General features: G+C 43.0%; 1 protein-coding gene across 1 annotated transcript in view; it reads left to right on the plus strand.

Moving 5' to 3' along the window:
* CACNA1B (calcium voltage-gated channel subunit alpha1 B) overlaps positions 1 to 18,733 on the plus strand; it is a 218,663-nt gene that overhangs the window by 168,260 nt on the left and 31,670 nt on the right. Inside the window, exons 27-35 of the mRNA XM_058159704.1 lie at positions 1,693 to 1,789; positions 4,166 to 4,326; positions 5,464 to 5,601; positions 6,039 to 6,240; positions 7,167 to 7,331; positions 7,448 to 7,558; positions 9,255 to 9,338; positions 15,564 to 15,569; positions 17,984 to 18,100. Of these exons, the coding sequence (XP_058015687.1) occupies positions 1,693 to 1,789; positions 4,166 to 4,326; positions 5,464 to 5,601; positions 6,039 to 6,240; positions 7,167 to 7,331; positions 7,448 to 7,558; positions 9,255 to 9,338; positions 15,564 to 15,569; positions 17,984 to 18,100 (1,081 nt within the window). The remainder of the gene's footprint in view (positions 1 to 1,692; positions 1,790 to 4,165; positions 4,327 to 5,463; positions 5,602 to 6,038; positions 6,241 to 7,166; positions 7,332 to 7,447; positions 7,559 to 9,254; positions 9,339 to 15,563; positions 15,570 to 17,983; positions 18,101 to 18,733) is intronic.

Raw genomic sequence — 18,733 nt, forward strand, 5'->3', positions numbered from 1 at the left:
GAGAAGCAACCTAGAACTAAGGAGAAATGTCCTGACAATGAATCAGTTGAACAACTTGCCTCCAGAAGTTGTGAATACACCAACACTGGAAGGTTTTTAAGAAGAGATTGGATAACCATTTGTCTGAAGTGGTGTAGGGTTTCCTGCCTAATCAGGGAGTTGGACTAGAAGACCTCCAAGGTCCCTTCCAACTCTGTTATTCTATTCTTTATTTTAATTTACTGGATAAATAGTGACCCGCGATTCACATTCTGAAGCAGAGAATGTGTCTTACTTTGGGTCAGAGCCTGAAAAAAAATAATCCACCCAACTATAGTATTCTTGCCTTCAGAAGTTGTAGGAGCTTCATCCTTGGAAGCTTTCAAGAAGAGACTGGACTGCCATTGATCAGAAATGGTGTAGGGTCTCCTGCTTGGGCGGGGAGGGGAGGGGGGCTGGACTAGATGACCCACAAGGTCCCTTCCAACTCTGTTATTCTGTAATCCATCACCGACGTGTTCCTCATCTAACCATCACCGCCCATTTCTTGAAATCCTTTCTTCTGCATGACTGGCCCAGCATCTTGGAGTTGCTTCTGATGACGGGCACGTAACCCATGGGTTGATTCCACGGCTCAGCATGGTTTGAGCGGAATGCAATCTGAGGTGGCCATCAGGGAACCTTGGTGAGATGAGATTCGAGCTGAGTTTCGCTTCAACTGGGGGCAGAGAGGGTGGTCCTGCCCCTTCTTGGTCTTCGCCAAGGAGGAGTTTAAGGGTAGTCCTCAGCTGTGCAAAGTTCGTTTAATGACCATTCGCATTTGCAAGTACTAGAGCTGCTAGGTGGCGCATTTGGTTAGAATGCAGTACTGCGGGCAAACTCTGCCGACTGCCAGCAGTTCGATCCTAACTGGCTCAAGGTTGGCTCAGCCTTCCATCCATCTAGGTGCTGTGGCTATTAAAAGAACAGATGCCAACGAAGGGACAGAATGAAACGCGAATGGCCAAAAATAAATAATTTATTTGGAATCATTAAATTGAATGGTTAAATTATCCCACCCGGCGAGTTGGCTGTGGCAAAATGGTCCCAATCCTTTTCCTGGGAATGCCTTGATCTTGCCATTAATTGCAACTCTGAAACTGTGGATGAAATTCCTTTCCTCTCAGGGCGAAACAATTTTGCAGGTTTTTTTTGTTTTGTTTTTTTACAGTTTGGGTAGCAACTTTTCAAGGAGACCTGTATGGCCATGTATGCAAAATGAGGGCTTATTTAAGGCAACGAGTAAGGACGGCAACGATCTCGGAGCAAGCCGTCCGCTCTTGAGCTCCCGAGCTTGATTCCAATCCCCCGAATGAGATAAAATTGAGCGCAGTTTTATGTCATTTGATGGAATGTTTGTCGACCATTCCAGCACCTTGCATTTCCACAGGGGTGGAAGTGGGTAGAATGATGCCGGCATGAAAACAAAAGACCAAGGTTAACAAAAATCAAAAGCCATTGGAGTCTTTCAATGGTGTTTTCCCGAGCTTGATTTCTGTGCCGTATTATCTGCAAGAGAAGAGATGATGTTGCATTTTGGTGGCATTGCCAAGCGAGGGTTAATATAACAGATTGGTGGGGGGGGGAGGAATGTTATATATTGAGGGCTTTGGAGTGAGTTGGGCCAGGACCAAATCCACTTCTTGCTATCATGATATTTTTTTTTTATTGCAGAGGGAACAAAGGGAAGGATATTAACACCATTAAGTCCCTCCGTGTGCTACGGGTCCTTCGGCCCCTGAAAACCATCAAACGTCTACCCAAACTGAAGGTGAGACCCAACAGCTGTGGAATCGTACCACTTCAGAGACCTTCAGAGGAAGGGTTGGATGTTATGGGACAAGAGCGATGCTGGCTTTGGCTGGTTCTCTTATCTGGATGGGAAATTCCAGGAATGTAGGCTACATTGAGAAGCTGAACGTAGACGGCTCCAAACCAGTGTGATTCTTTTATTTATTTATTTATTTAATTTTGTCATAACGATATACACAAGCATAACACAAAAAATTATATAATATATAAACATATATATGAGGAGAAACAAGGTAGTATAAGCATATATATATATATATATATAGGGAAAGAAACAATAGGACAGGAACGGTAGGCACGTTTGTGCTCTTATGCACGCCCCTTAGAGTTCTCTTAGGAAAGTGGTGAGGTCAACAGTGGACAGTTTTTGAATAAAGCTTTTGGGGTTATGAGAAGAGACCACAGGGTCAGGTAATGCATTCCAAGCATAGATAATTCTGTTACAGAAATCGTGTTTTCTGCAATCTAAACTGGAGCGGTTGACATTGAGCTTAAATCTGTTGGTAGCTCTTGTGTTATTGTAGTGGAAACTGAAGTAGTCATTGGCAGAAAGGACATTACAACGGATGATTCTATGAGCTAAACCCAGGTCCTGTCGAAGGCGACGGAGTTCCAGGTTTTCTAGACCCAGGATATCAAGTCTGGTGGAATAAGGTATTTTATTGGTTATGGAGGAGCGGAGAACTCTTCTCGTAAAATACCTTTGGACACGCTCAACTGTATTGATATCAGAAATATGGTATGGATTCCAGACAGGCGAGCAGTAATCAAGAATTGACCTAGCAAATGTTTTATATGCTCTGGTCAGTAGCGTGGTGTTTTTGGAAAAGAAGCTACGTAGAATTAAGTTAACAACTCTTAGAGCCTTTTTTGCTATGTAGTTGCAGTGGGCTTTGGCACTTAAATCGTTAGATATAAAATCGTTAGATTCTGCAATGAATGTCAAGAAATCTATATGGAGCTATTGTTTCATTGGTTGATACTTAGTCGTCGAAGCGATATTCAGGGAACTGTTGTGGCCTGTCGGCCGCTGCTGCCTCCAGCAGCCAAATCGGAGGAGGAGGAGGCGTGGGAGTCAGGGTCAGCATCAGGGCAACCTGGGAGAAGAGGAAGTGGAGGTGGCAGAGAGAGAGAGAGAGAGAGAGACAGAGGCATAGCCTGGGCCATCCATCAGCCCTCAGATGGAGAGTCAACAGCCCCCAGGTCTGGAGGTGGCTGATGAGGAAAAGGAGGAACAGCTGGGTCCAGTGCCTGATGCATGGATGTGCCGAAGGCAGAGGAGAGGAGAGCAGTGGAAATCTATGGGCCGGTCCTTGGGACGGAAGAGCCACCGCTGCTAACAGAGTCCCACCCTAGCTCTGGGGATAAAAAGCAGGGGGAAGAGATGAATAGATGTGGCAGACAACTAGTCATCTCCCTGCTGGACAGACTTGCTGGATGTCTGATCTATTCCTTCTGTAGTCCACTATAAACTCCTTGACCTTATTGGTGTTAAGGATCACACCATGGAAAGCAACCGGCCCACCTCATCTCGATAGGTAAACTCATCCTCCTCCTGGAGATGAGTCCCACCACTGTTGTACCATCTGAAAATTTAATAATAGTGTTACCGGTGCGAGTGGGAATGCATGTTGTGACCCACGCCCAAGTAGGTAGGAGGAAACTCAGTCAGTGTAAAACCAAACAAACTTTATTATAAGAGCTGAGAATTACTTCATTCTCAGTGTAGTTCAACCAAATTAAAGCAAATTCCTCACAATACAATTCCTCAGTCCTATCACCAACTTGGTCCAATTAGGCAAACTGCCAAAGACCTTTCTTGGCAAAAGTTCAGAAGACACCGATACAAAAGAAATGCAACAAGACGAAGCTATCAACATTGTTTTCTGGCAAAGAGCCCAAACACTGTTGCTGGTCTTTTAAGCCTTATGGGAGGGGCCAATCATCTCTTGGCCCTACTCCCGAGTCGTCCTCTTTGCTTGAGCTGCTCTTGCCTTCTGGCAGCTCTTCTCATGAATGTACTAGGAACAGGCTCCTCCTGTTCCTCTGCCTCACTACTATCAGCCTCTGAAGGCTCTAGAGTCCGCACATCACTCCTCGATGGCCCCATCTCTGCCTCCGACGTGGAGCCCTCATTCGTGCCTTCTCCAGCCTCAAGAACTGGCCCATGTTCTTCAGCCTCATCGCTTTCTGACTCCGTTGCCAGTTCCACAGGCTGCTGGCGGACCACAACAATGCAAATCAAGGATGACCTGTGAAGTGGGATGGTAAGTTGGAAATCTGAACTTGATCTTCTGATTCCGAAATGGTCTTTATTTGCTCCCTTTTGGCACAGGCGGTCTTCGACTGCGTGGTGAACTCCCTAAAGAACGTCCTCAACATCCTCATCGTCTACATGCTCTTCATGTTCATCTTCGCTGTCATCGCGGTGCAGCTTTTCAAAGGCCGCTTCTTCTATTGCACCGACGAATCGAAGGACTTGGAGAAAGACTGCAGGTGCCACAATCTAATGGCAGGTTAGGGCAGGGCTGGAGTGGAGTGGAATGGATGCAAAGGCTTCCAGGTCTCCATGTAGTCAGAGGAGATATTAATATTTTTTTTTTAAAAAAGGACAGAAATATGACCATATCTTTATTAAAAATGCAAAACAGTCCTACAAACGTTGACTGCTCCAGGACTTTCCATAACAGAATAACAGAGTTGGAAGGGACCTTGGAGGTCTTCTAGTCCAACCCCCTGCTTAGGCAGGAAACCCTACCCCACTTCAGACAAATGGTTATCCAACATCTTCTCAAAAACTTCCAGTGTTGGAGCATTCGCAACTTCTGGAGGCAAGTTGTTCCACTGATTAATTGTTCTACGTTTGAGGAAATTTCGTTTTGGGTTTGAAACTGAGTCCTTGGCACTAAAAAGGGTCATTTTCAATTCCAAATCATTCCGATCAATCCCAAATCATTCCGATCAATCCCTAATCATTCAGATCAATCCCAAATCATTCAGATCAATACCTAATCATTTAGATCAATTCCAAACCATTCAGCTCAATCCCTAATCATTCGATCAATCCCAAATCATTCCGATCAATTCCAAACCATTCAGCTCAATCCCAAATCATTCCGATAATCCCTAATCATTCAGCTCAATTCCAAATCATTCCGATCAATCCCAAATCATTCCGATCAATCCCTAATCATTTAGATCAATTCCAAACCATTCAGCTCAATCCCTAATCATTCGATCAATCCCAAATCATTCCGATCAATTCCAAACCATTCAGCTCAATCCCAAATCATTCCGATCAATCCCTAATCATTCAGCTCAATCCCAAATCATTCAGATCAATCCCAAATCATTCCGAACAATCCCAAGTCATTCTGATCAATCCCAAATCATTCCGAACAACCCCTAATCATTCAGCTCAATCCCAAATCATTCAGCTCAATCCCAAATCATTCCGAACAATCCCAAATCATTCAGATTGAGGAGGTGCTGCAGTTCTCTATACCTGTGTGAGCTGCGCCGATAATTTTAATCAGGGCATTGCTCATGAAAACACTGTTGCGAGTACTAAGTCTCCGTTTTGACAGACTTGGATTTGTGGCTTGTTTAAACACCACGTTTTGTCTCTTCCAGAGGCCAGTATCTGGCTTACGAGAAGGATGAAGTGGAAGCTCAGCCCAGACAGTGGAAGAAATACGATTTCCACTATGACAACGTTCTCTGGGCTTTGTTGACCTTGTTCACGGTCTCCACTGGAGAAGGATGGCCCACGTAAGTTTGCGTCCTTGGTCATCCTTGGCTTCATTCCTAATTGCAGTCTTGTAAAGAAAACCTTTCCTGTATTTTTGTGAATTTGAAGCCTTACCTTGATCTTATCTCCTCTTTCTTTCTTTTTCTTTCTTTCTTTCTTTCTTTCTTTCTTTCTTTCTTTCTTTCTTTCTTTCTTTCTTTCTTTCTTTCTTTCTTTCTTTCTTTCTTTCTTTCTTTCTTTCTCTGCCTCCATCCCTCCCTCCCTCCCTCCCTCTTCCTTCCTTCCTCCTCCCTCCCTCTTTCCTTCCTCCCTCCCTCCCTTCCTTCCTCCTCCCTCCCTCCCTCCCTCTCTTTCTTTCTCTTGCTCCTTTCTTCCCCCCTCCTCCCTCCCTCTCACCCTCCTTCCTCTCTCTCTCCCTTTCCCTCTCCCTCTCCCTCTCCCTCTCTCTCTCTCTCAGTGTTTTGAAGCACTCTGTTGATGCAACGTACGAAAACCAAGGCCCAAGTCCTGGCTACCGGATGGAGATGTCAATCTTTTACGTCGTCTATTTTGTCGTCTTCCCATTTTTCTTTGTGAACATCTTCGTAGCTTTGATCATCATCACCTTCCAAGAACAAGGCGACAAAGTGATGTCCGAATGCAGCTTGGAGAAAAACGAGGTACTCGCTCTGATTGGAGACGTGGTGCGCACCGGTTCCCCTTTTCTCTAGGAATTACGTGGTCGAGTTGACCATCGAGTGGTAAAAGGTTTTCAGACAGGGGTGAAATGTGAAATTTGTTACTACCGGTTCTGTGGACGTGGCTTGGTGGGGTGTGTGTGTAATGTCACTGGCTGGGCGTGGCCAACTTTTTTTTTTTTTAAACTGTTAAAAACATTTTTTCTACAACCTCTTCGGCTGAAGAGGTTGTAGAAAAAAAATGCTTTTAAAAGCCTCTGATGATCAGGCAACTCAGCCAGGATCGTCAGAACCTTTTAAAAGCATTTTTTTCTACAACCTCTTCGGCCGAAGAGGTTGTACAAAAAAATGCTTTTAAAAGCCTCTGATAATCAGGCAACTCAGCCGGGATCGTCAGAACCTTTTAAAAGCATTTTTTTCTACAACCCCTTCGGCCAAAGAGGTTGTAGAAAAAAATGCTTTTAAAAGCCTCTGATGATCAGGCAACTCAGCCGGGATCGTCAGAACCTTTTAAAAGCATTTTTTCTACAACCTCTTCGGCCGAAGAGGCTGTAGAAAAAATGCTTTTAAAAGCCTCTGATGATCAGGCAACTCAGCCGGGATCGTCAGAACCTTTTAAAAGCATTTTTTCTACAACCTCTTCGGCCGATCCAGTCACATTCCCACACACACCCCATCAAGCCACGCCCACAGAACCGGTAGTAACAAATTTCACATTTCACCACTGGGCCATGTCCACTCTAACCACGCCCCATCCCCCGGGTCAAACACAACCCCGATGTGGTCCTCTGTGAAACTGAGTTTGAGAATCCCTGCTTTGGAAGAAGAGCAGGAAGAGAGAGAAGTAAGACAGAAGTAAGAAAAAGACTTTCTCTTTTCACGTTTTCACGTTTTCTCTCCCCTTGCAGAGAGCCTGCATAGATTTTGCCATCAGTGCCAAGCCTTTAACCCGCTACATGCCCCAAAACAAGCAGTCGTTCCAGTACAGGATGTGGAAATTTGTGGTGTCGCTCCCTTTCGAGTATTTTATAATGGTCCTGATTGCCCTGAATACCATTGTGCTCATGATGAAGGTTAGTAATATCTGGAGGTGATTCGTGAAGGTTACCCCGTTTGGGGTAATCTTGACCTATTTTTCTGCTTTCTACAACCTGACTTTTCTTGTTTTTTTTTCCCCTCTTTAATTTAGTTCTATGGTGCCCCCGAACCCTACGAAAATATGCTGAAATGCCTCAATATTGTCTTCACCTCCATGTTTTCACTGGAATGTATCTTGAAGATCATCGCCTTTGGTGCATTGGTACGAACTCTGTCTCTTCATGGTCAAAGTCAAGTTCTCACTTTCCATACTCGTTTCCAAATATTCTATTCTATTCTATTCTATTCTATTCTATTCTATTCTATTCTATTCTATTCTATTCTATTCTATTCTATTCTATTCTCATTTCCATTCCATTCCATTTCCATTCCATATTCTATTCTATTCTATTCTATTCTATTCTATTCTATTCCATTCCATATTCTATTCCATATTCTATTCTATTCTATTCTATTCTATTCTATTCTATTCTATTCTATTCTATTCTATTCTATTCTGTTCCATTCTAATTCCATTCCATATTCTATTCTATTCTATTCTATTCTATTCTATTCTATTCTAATTCCATTCCATATTCTATTCTATTCTATTCCATTCCATATTCTATTCTATTCTATTCCATTCTAATTCCGTTCCATATTCTATTCTATTCTATTCTATTCTAATTCCATTCCATTCCATTCCATTCTACTCTATTCTATTTCTATTCTATTCTATTCTACTCTATTCTATTCTATTCTATTCTATTCTATTCTATTCTATTCTATTCTATTCTATTCTATTCTATTCTATTCTATTCTATTCCATTCCATTCCATTCCATATTCTATTCTATTCTATTCTATTCTATTCTATTCTATTCCATTCCATATTCTATTCTATTCATATTCCATATTCTATTCTATTCATGTTCCATGTTCTATTCTATTCTATTCTATTCTATTCTATTCTATTCTATTCTATTCTGTTCCATTCTAATTCCATTCCATATTCTATTCTATTCTATTCTATTCTATTCTATTCTATTCTAATTCCATTCCATATTCTATTCTATTCTATTCCATTCCATATTCTATTCTATTCTATTCCATTCTAATTCCGTTCCATATTCTATTCTATTCTATTCTATTCTAATTCCATTCCATTCCATTCCATTCTAATTCCATTCCATATTCTATTCTATTCTATTCTATTCTATTCTATTCTATTCTATTCTATTCTATTCTATTCTATTCTATTCTATTCCTATTCCTATTCCTATTCCATATTCTATTCTATCGTATTCCATATTCCATATTCCTGTTTATCCAGTGGTGAAATTCCAGTTTTTTTAATACCAGTTCTGTGGGTGTGGCTTGGTGGGCATGGCAGGGAAAGGATATTGTAAAATCTCCATTCCCTCCCCACTCTGGGGTCAGCCAGAGGTGGCATTTGCTGGTTCTCTGAACTACTCAAAATTTCCGCTACTGGTTCTCCAGAACCTGTCAGAACGTGCTGGATTTCACCCCTGGATTTATCCTATTCTATCCTAGCCCAGCCCAGTCCAGCCCAGCCCAGCCCAGCCCAGCTCAGCTCAGCTCAGCCCAGCCCATCCTATTCTATATTCTACATTATCTATTGTATTGTATTCTCTATTCTCTGTTCTCTACTCTCTACTCTACTCTATTCAAATCTACTCTGCTCTGCTCTGCTCTGCTCTACTCTCTATTCTACTCTATTATTTACCCCACTCTACCTTATCCAATCCGATCCTATTTCTCCTTGGATGTTGGAGCGACTCAGTCTCCCACCTTGATTCCAAGTAGGTCTATTTCTGAATTCTGTATCACTCCATTGTCGCTTCCTTTTGGTCAAGAGCTTTGAAAGGGATCTGAAGAACTTTCCCTTTTCTCTTGCAGAATTATTTTCGCGATGCCTGGAACATTTTTGATTTTGTCACAGTCTTGGGAAGTATTACCGATATTTTAGTCACAGAGATTGCGGTGAGTACCAATTGGAGACTTGTTTTACTTTAGCAAACCAGGTGTAGGGATCTAGAAAATCTTTTAGGTAGACCTCTTGGGGTGATTGTAAATTTCGTGGCACTAAGACTAAAATGGAAATGGGTAAGTGACGAAGGTACACCTTGAACTGCTTCAGAATAGAATAAATACAATGAGGTCTTCTAATTCTCCTCTCTTGTACCATATGTAGGTTTTGTGACCTTTTGTGTGACCTCAAAGGGATTTTGCAGAGTTCCTGATTTTGGGTCTATCATGCTTGTCACGATTAATTACGGTCAACATCTTATTATTTAAGGCACAGATGGGCAACATGTTGTCCTCCAGATGTTGTTAAATGACATCTGGAGGACAGCATGGACACTGAACCTTGGCCAGAATGCCTGGGTCTTCTTCTACCATGGTTCAGCAGCGTCGGAATTGTCAGAATCCCCATGCTCCCAGGTAACAGGAACATCAGTGTTTGATGACTTGGTTTGGACTCTCTTGTTCCTTTTTCCAACCGGATTCCATGTTGGGATTTTCCCCTTGTTGGGAGACAGTAAGGAAACCATGGTTCCCAGCCTGTGCTAGTGACTTACCTCCAGCTTTGCTAAGAGCCACTTTAGAGACTTCTAGGAAAATACTTCCCAGTCTACATCAAGTCCACATTTGAGAGGTGATATTTGGAGAATCTGAAATGTCCTAAGGTTCTTTTCTTTTAAAGTTCAAGATTGTGTATCTTTTGGAAATGTAAGGCATTAGTTGTAAAGGATGCAACGTCAATTTTTTTGCAACTGAAAGGAGTTGTTCGCAGGGACAAGATGTACAGTAGTGGCCAAAATCGTGGAAACCTTTTGAGAAAAGTGTATTTTTGAGGTTTGATGGCTAATAACACCACTTTTTTTTTTTGACGTTTCAAGATAATCCTATTCCACTGCTGGAATGGCCTGGGAATAGCTCAGACCTTCACCCGATGGAAAATCTATGGAGCCAACTAAAGAAATTTGTTAGTCAGAAGTGACCCAGCAATAAAACCCAGTTAATAGAAGCCATCGTTCAATCTTGGTTTCACATGGTAACAGCTGCAGAACTAAAAGACTCAGTTCACTCCATGGGAAGATGTTGTAAGGCCGAAATTCATGCTAAAGGTTACCCAACTAAGTAGTAACTGATATGGTGATCATTTTTGTATATCTCGTTTTTTCTAGGGTGATCATTTTTGTATATCTCATTTTTTTCTGCTAGTTTCATTTTTCTTCTTTATACTGTAACTGCTATTCCAATAGCAAATCCTTCATAAAAGTTATTACGTTACATTCTTGATTAAAATATATTTCCATTGATATATAATTTTATGGTACTACTCCAAAACAAAAGTGGTGTTATTAGCTAGTTTTAGAAAATACACTTTCCTCAAAAGATTTCCACAATTTTGGCAACTACTGTACAATGCCAAAGAATTACTTAAATATCCAAATACACAAATTTATTTCTGCTGGTATCCAGTGGCAATAAATCATTCCACTCTGGTGGTTAATGATATTTGCAAGTTAATTATCCAGAGTGGGACTCCTGGCTCCTGTAAGCCATAATTTTTGCCAGCTCTTCCACAAATTATAGTCCTATAATCTATAGTCTTGCGTATAGTCAAGGCTCTGGTTTTCCCAGTTGCATGGATGGCTGTAAAAGTTGGACCATAAGGAAGGCGGAGCGCCAAAGAATGGAGGCCTTTGAACTTTGGTGCTGGAGAAGACTCCTGTGAGTCCCTTGGACCGCAAGGCGATCCAACCAGTCAGTCCTAGAGGAGATCAACCCTGACTGCTCTTTAGAAGGCCAGATCCTGAAGAGGAAACTCAAATACTTTGGCCACCTAATGAGAAGGAAGGACTCCCTGGAGAAGAGCCGAATGCTGGGAACGATGGGAGGGCAAAAGAAGAAGGGGATGGCAGAGAACGAGGTGGTTGGATGGAGTCAATGAAGCAGTTGGCGTGAGCTTAAATGGACTCCAGAGGATAGTAGAGGACAGGAAAGCCTGGAGGAATGTGATCCATGGGGTTGCGATGGGTCGGACATGACTTTGCAACTAACAATAGATCGATCTAAGGGACTACCTGCAAGTCCCTTGGACTGCAAGGCAAACCAACCGGTCAGTCCTAGAGGAGATCAACCCTGACTGCTCTTTAGAAGACCAGATCCTGAAGAGGAAACTCAAGTACTTTGGCCACCTAATGAGAAGGAAGGACTCACTGGAGAAGAGCCTCATGCTAGGAAAGATTGAGGGCAAAAGAAGGAGACGGCAGAGAACGAGGTGGCTGGATGGAGTCACAGCTTTGCAGCTAACAACAACAACTTCCACAGATTATAACGTTTGACATGAGAGAAAAATTCAAATGCCACCGAACGGCTGTGTTAATCATGCACAATGCGTCGGATAGGGTTTGAATTAATTTGAATCTCATTGAGCTTCTTTTAATCCTGACCCTGTGAGTAGCCTTTGACACCGAGGTTTATTATAGTTGCTTCTTCCTTCTGCCCTCTGTGTAACGACAGCTTGGCCTGGCTGGGTTCATGCAAGATGCTTACCGAGGTTACTGAATTAATTTGTGTTCTGAATTTGTGCGATGCCATGTTTCATGTTAAGCAGACCAGATGGAGTTGCACGACAATCGGTTGCCACTCCCAATCAAGTTTAATGCGATGTGTGAATTCTTCGGCGAGGTCATGACTTGACTCAGTCATGGGGTAGGTTTGGTGATGAATCCTATGGTGTTCTCGTAACTGGAATCTTTGTGTCAACTCGCAAAGCATTTCTAGTCTATTCTTGAGTTGTCATGGGCAGAAAGAGGGGAAACCTGTCGGAGCAGCTCAACAGCCACATTCACAAGCACATTCCACGCATACCTTCCTCCAAGGTTGGATCTCAGATTACCAGAACCAGTTTGTGAGAAATAAATGCAGCAAGACAAGGATCAAGACTATCAACATTGTTTTCCGACAAAGAGCCCAAATGCTGTTGCTGGTCTTTTAAACCTTATGGGAGAGGCCAATCATCTCTTGGCCCTACTCCTGAGTCGTCCTCTTTGCTTTAGCTGCTCTTGCCTTCCGGCAGCTCTTCTCATGCGTGCATTAGGAACAGGCTCCTCCTGTTCCTCTGCCTCACTATTGTCAGCCTCTGGAGACTCCGAAGTCCACACATCACTCCCCAATGGCCCTGGCCCCACCTCTGCCTCCGACGCAGAGAACCAGTTTGTGAGAAATAAATGCAGCAAGACAAGGATCAAGACTATCAACATTGTTTTCCGACAAAGAGCCCAAACGCTGTTGCTGGTCTTTTAAACCTTATGGGAGAGGCCAATCATCTCTTGGCCCTACTCCCAAGTCGTCCTCTTTGCTTTAGCTGCTCTTGCCTTCCGGCAGCTCTTCTCATGTGTGCATTAGGAACAGGCTCCTCCTGTTCCTCTGCCTCACTATTGTCAGCCTCTGGAGACTCCGGAGTCCACACATCACTCCCCAATGGCCCTGGCCCCACCTCTGCCTCTGACACAGAGCCCTCATCTGGGTCTTCCCCAGCCTCCAGGACTGGCCCATGCTCTTCCTCAGCCTCATCGCTGTCCGACTCCGTTGACAGCTCCACAGGTTGCTGGCGGACCACAACACATTGATTGACACCAGAAGGGGGGGGGAAACAAGACTAGTACCCTTCTTAATGCTAAAGTAAGGTATAACATGCCATAAAGACATATTCTAAAGCACGAGCCATGATGGCGCAGTGATTAGAATGCAGTACGGCAGGCTACTTCTGCTGCCTGCTAGCTGCCTGCAGTTTGGCAGTTCGATACTCACCAGGCTTAAGGTTGATTCAGCCTTCCATCCTTCTGAAGTGGGTAAAATGAGGACCCAGATTGCTGGGGGCAAGAGGCTGACTCTGTAAACCGCTTAGAGAGGGCTGTAAAGCACTGTGAAATGATAAGTCTATTGCTGTCTTAAAACAATGGAGGACAGGATGATTCCGGACCAACATTCATTAATTTTTTTCTCTCATCTCAGCTGCTAATCCATAGCTATCATGCTATAATCCCTTCACCCTGGTGTCAGGCTTTTAGATTGCCTGGATGTGGGTCCCTGTAATTCAAAAGGAGCTGTCAGGCACAAAGACTATTAAGGACCATCCATTAGATTGCAACATAGAAGATTTAAGTTCAACACTAAATTGGCATCGGATAAGGATCAAGGAATTCAGCAGGAATTAGACCTGGAGTGCTTGTGGGAACGCAACGACTCTAGGCTAATGACCTGCTTCACTCCGCCTCCCAGCTCTGCCTGCTCTCCTACTACAGAAGCCACCTGAAGGAACTTCTGGAAGATGGGGCATTTTCCTCCTCACCCTGAAATCCAGAAGTAGGGCCTTCCTCCATATTCCCCCCCTTCCCCACCTGGTTTTAGACCTTTAACCTCTACACGTCTACACCTCTGGAACGAGCTACCCCAAGGATATGCCAACTCCCTGACCTCCGGGCCTTCTGGGCCTTCCGGGCGTGAGTTGAAGACTCTTTTATTTCATCGTGCAGGACTGGCCTAATAGTTTTTTAATGGGTTTTTTTAGCAGTTTTTTAGAATTTTCAGCCTATTCTTTTAAATTTGTTTTTAATGTTTATATTTGTTGTTCTTAGCTGGCTGTAAACCGCCCTGAGTCCTTCAGGAGAAGGGCGGTATAGAAATTGAATAAATAAATAAATAAATAAATAAATAAATAAATAAATAAATAAATAAATACATACACCTAAGAGATGTTTAGCCATCAACAGAACCAATGGAGAAAACACATCAATGAACTTCGTTTTCCTTTGATTCTGTAGCTGTACAGTTTTCTTTGGGCAGCGCTACCAATTCTTCTCTTTCTTGCTCTTTGTGGTTGTTGGGTTGTTGTTGTTTTTTTTAACTTCTGCAGGCAAACACAACCATGTCAGTTTTTCTTCCCACCTCACAAACATAAGCTCTTGCATCGTCAGGAAAGACCTGATGTTTTCCCCCTTTCCATTGTTAAGGTTATAAGCTTAATCATCAGGTCAGACAGCCAGGAAGAGTAAGATTCGAATGGCTGGGTTAAAAATTGGGGATTTTTTTTTTAAAAAATGCACATGATATGATGACATCTATAATGTCAACTCGCAAAGCATACCTGGCTTGCTCTTGGGTTGCCAAAGGCAAGGGGGATGGGAAACCAACAAAGCAGCACAGCAGCCAAAGACAGGAGCGCATTCCAGACATATCTTTCTTAAGGCTGTCTCCCAGGGTCACCCACAGCAGCCGGAGTGGAGTGATCTCTACAACCTGCAAAATTGCTCCATTGGCGAATGTGATTGATGACACACCCTGGAGGGGAGGGGGGAAACAGGGTCATGATTGGGACCGAAAAATTACGTGGGGTCCGATTTGGCTTCACTTGGGAATGTGCCGACATGAAGCTCCTAATAAATAACTGGATTTCTTTTGAAGCTTGGCTCGAGGCTCATGATTTAATTAGGGCATCCATCGGAACTCTGACAGCAAGCCAGCTCTGACCCTACTGTAATTTTATGTGAGTTTATAGGAGTTTTACTTTTTTGGTGCTGGAGTGGTTAGAATGCAATAACCATTCCTACTGACCATCCCGGCAAATAATTACTGACCCTTAAGGTGGCTGCAGGGGGTTGCTAAATTCACCTTCCCTTTTTTGAACCGCCAAACCTGTTGAAACTGGCATTTGTTAGCTTTGCCTGGGAATTTAAAAAAAAAAAAAGACTAATCAAGGTGCTTGCAAAAAAAAAAACATCCATGAATTTGCATTACAATGTGAAATGCAAATAATTCATCTCACTGTGTTTCTTTTCCAGGGTTGCTTGTCGTTAGAAAAATCACCTCTTTTTATAAATCTCTAATTTTCCCCCTCTCTAATACAATCATTCGTGTTTCTGTTCTTTGCTACAGCCGATGACTCATTTTCTCTTCTTTCTGTTTCTGTCTCGTGTTTGTGTGTGTTTTCTCTTTTCCTGCTGAATCATGTCATTCAATCAACATACCAAAAAAAAAAAACCATCTGAAAAACTATCATCATGTCTGCATCTGTCTGTTGCCTGCCTCCTGCTCCAAAATAATGCCTCTTTAAAAAATAATAATAATAATAATAATGATAAAACTCAAAAATCCTTGCAAATCACAATTCATCCATGAAAACATCTCATATAGGACACGGTTGGTTTCATTGAAATTTTTTTTTGGGGGAGTGTGTGTTAATTTTCCCCCCCAATTGTCTGCTTTAAAGGATTTTTTTTGTTCATTGTTTTGTTTGCTTTCCTTCTCTTTAATTTGAGATTTTTTGGGGTGGGGGGGTGGGGGGAGACTCTTGCCACATCAACCCAGGGAGAATAATTGGCTGCTCGTGGCTTGACGTTGTCTGTGACTTTTCTTGGCGGTGGTGTTTTCCACGGTTCGTCTCGGCCCTCTTGATTTGACACCTGGCTTTTTTTCCCCCCTCTTTGTTTGAGAACTGGGTGCCGTGAGGTCATGGGTTGGACCCAACCAATTCTGAGCTGCATCTATTTTCCTCTTTTGCTTTAAAACCGCAACCGAAACAAAAATGGCGGGCCGAGCTGATTGCATGCTGATTGTGGCTGAATCCCTCGAATGTTGATGGCATCCCCCAGAATGTAGCATGGTTGGTGCTTGGATGCTCCCAACTGTTTAAAGCAATGACCGGATAACGAATCAGCTTTTTGTACACTCAACTAAGCGTTGATGGTGGAGATGGGTCAGCTTTTCACGCGGTCAAGCGTCTGTTAAAAAGATGGTGGGGGAGGGGGTGTGGAAAACAAAGTTTCGGCTGCTAGATTACACCTACCAGGTCCCTCTCTCCTCTGATGTCCTTCCCTCTGCTGGAGACGAAGTCCAAAGCTTAGGAGGGCTTCCGTAAAGACGTACCCATCGCTCAAGTCCTTTTGATGGGCAAGCAGCACCCCATGCAAAGCCCAGGAATGAAACGAAATCTGTCTGAGTCAAAGCAATTAAAGAGAAAGGAAAGAAAAACACAGCTCAGCTAATTCACATCGTCCCATCCATTCTATCTCTCCTTGTCTCTCCTTTCCTTCCAACCGTCCACCGTGTCATTTGCTGCCTTGTCCTTTCAACATTTCCCTTCGCTCTTTTTTCAGGATTATCAGCTCCATCCAGCCACACCTTTCTTAATTCCCCTCCTCCTCCTCCTCTTCCTCTTCCTCTTCCACTTCCTCTTCCTCCTCCTCCCCCCTTCCTCTTCCTCTTCCTCCATCATCTCCACTTGGGGATATATGTGGACAATCAGAAGATTAGGCAATCCTAGATGGCCACCAGAAAGGTCACACATGATCCTGAACTTACGATTCTTGTCTTATAAGTAACAGATCTCTTCCTACCCCTTCTCCTCCAAATTAGGGTAGGATCTGTCCAATCCACTTCCAAATGCTATTTGACAGTTGTGGATCGAAAAGAGGCTTTGCCTCTGGTCGCCTTGGCAACAGGGCTTCCATCTCTCCATTTCCTTACTCTCTAGGGAGATAAAGTGGCTGAGTTCCAGATAACCCATTGGCCCAGCAAAGCTTTCTCTTTTCTTAGTCCTACATTCTCTCTGCTGCACAGCTCTGTATCTAATGCAACTGCCCTGCCAGATATTCTACAAGTTTTTCTAGGTGGCTTCTGAGAAGCTGCCACTAAGATTCAGACCTTAATTTAATCTTTCCCAAAAGACTTTGCCTGACCGTTCCTTTATTTATCCAGTCACTGACCAAAATAGGCATTGTCTGTCTGTCTCTCTGTCTATCTATCTATCTATCTATCTATCTATCTATCTATCTATCTATCTATCTATCTATCTATCTATCTCCCATCATATCATATCATATCATCATATCATATCATATCATATCATATCATATCTCTATCATCTATCTATCCATCCATCATCCATCTATCGTATCCTATCTGTTTGTCTGTCTGTCTGTCTATCTATCTATCTCTCATCCCTCCATCCCTCCATCCATTCATCTATTATATCAATCTACCAATCTATCTATCTATCCATCCATCCAACATCTATCTATCTATCTATCTATCTATCTATCTATCTATCTATCTATCTATCTATCTATCTATCTACCAATCTATCTATCTATCCATCCATCCAACATCTATCCATCCATCCATTCATCTATCTAGCTACCATCTCTCTATCATGTCCCCTCTTGATGTAGAAGAGGCCCATCACAAATGATTTACTTTCGTGATGGTCCTTTGTGTTCACCAAAGGTTCATTGTCCACCCTTCCCGAGCTAGAACGTCCTTTAAGGATGAGCCCCAAAAGAGACAACTGGGAATCTCTTACAAAGACGGCTTCCCTCTTTCGCCCTCTCTTTTCCCGTAGCCGAAGGAAGGGTTCATGGGGAGAGAGGGGGTTCTGCATGAGGAGTGACTCGCACTGACAAAATCTTCTTTTCCAAAAGTTTGGGGTTTTTTTGGTGGGGGGGCGACTTGCTGCTTGGAACGCAAAGCCAGTAATTTCTTTATTTATTTTGTGGGTTGCACTTTTTGATCCTGCCCGGAGTCTGAACGATGCAATTTTTTTCTTTTCTCTGCAGGATAATTTCATTAACCTGAGCTTCCTCCGACTTTTCCGTGCAGCCCGATTAATTAAGCTTCTCCGTCAGGGCTACACCATACGGATTCTGCTGTGGACTTTTGTCCAGTCCTTCAAGGTGAGGATTCAAAGAGAGTAAAGGATTTTAAGAGAAAGAAGAAGAAAAAGGAGAAAGGGAGAAAAAGAAGAAAAAAAAATAGCTGACAATATATTAAATGGTTTAAATATTAATAATGGAATTTGAAACTACAAAAAGTCTTTATATGGAATTATGGAATTTAGGGGACGTGGTGGCTCAGTGGATAAGACGGTGAGCTTATCGATCGAAAGGTTGGCAGTTCAGTGGTTCAAATCCCGAGTGCCACGTAACGGGGTGAGCTCCGGTTACTTGTCCCAGCTTCTGCCAACCTAGCAGTTCGAAAGCAGGTAAAAAAATGCAAGTAGAAAAACAGGGACCACCTTTGATGGGAAGGGAGCAGCATTCTGTGCGCCTTTGGCATTGAGTCATGTCGGCCACATGACCATGGAGACGTCTTTGGACAACATTGGCTACAGAGCTCAACCAATCAGGATGCTTGCATGATGCAGCACAGCCTTAAAGCAATATCATGCCTTTATACAAACATACATAGTTAGTTTATATATTGCCTGGCCAACCAGTTAGGCAAATAACAATTTCCTGACTCCAATACATTTAAGTGCTTGGAAATGTGCGGTTGTGCAGATGTTGCGACATCCGGTACTCTGCTCA

This window comes from Ahaetulla prasina, chromosome 16, assembly GCF_028640845.1.
Source record: "Ahaetulla prasina isolate Xishuangbanna chromosome 16, ASM2864084v1, whole genome shotgun sequence".
In the NCBI taxonomy this organism is placed as follows: Eukaryota; Metazoa; Chordata; class Lepidosauria; order Squamata; family Colubridae; genus Ahaetulla; species Ahaetulla prasina.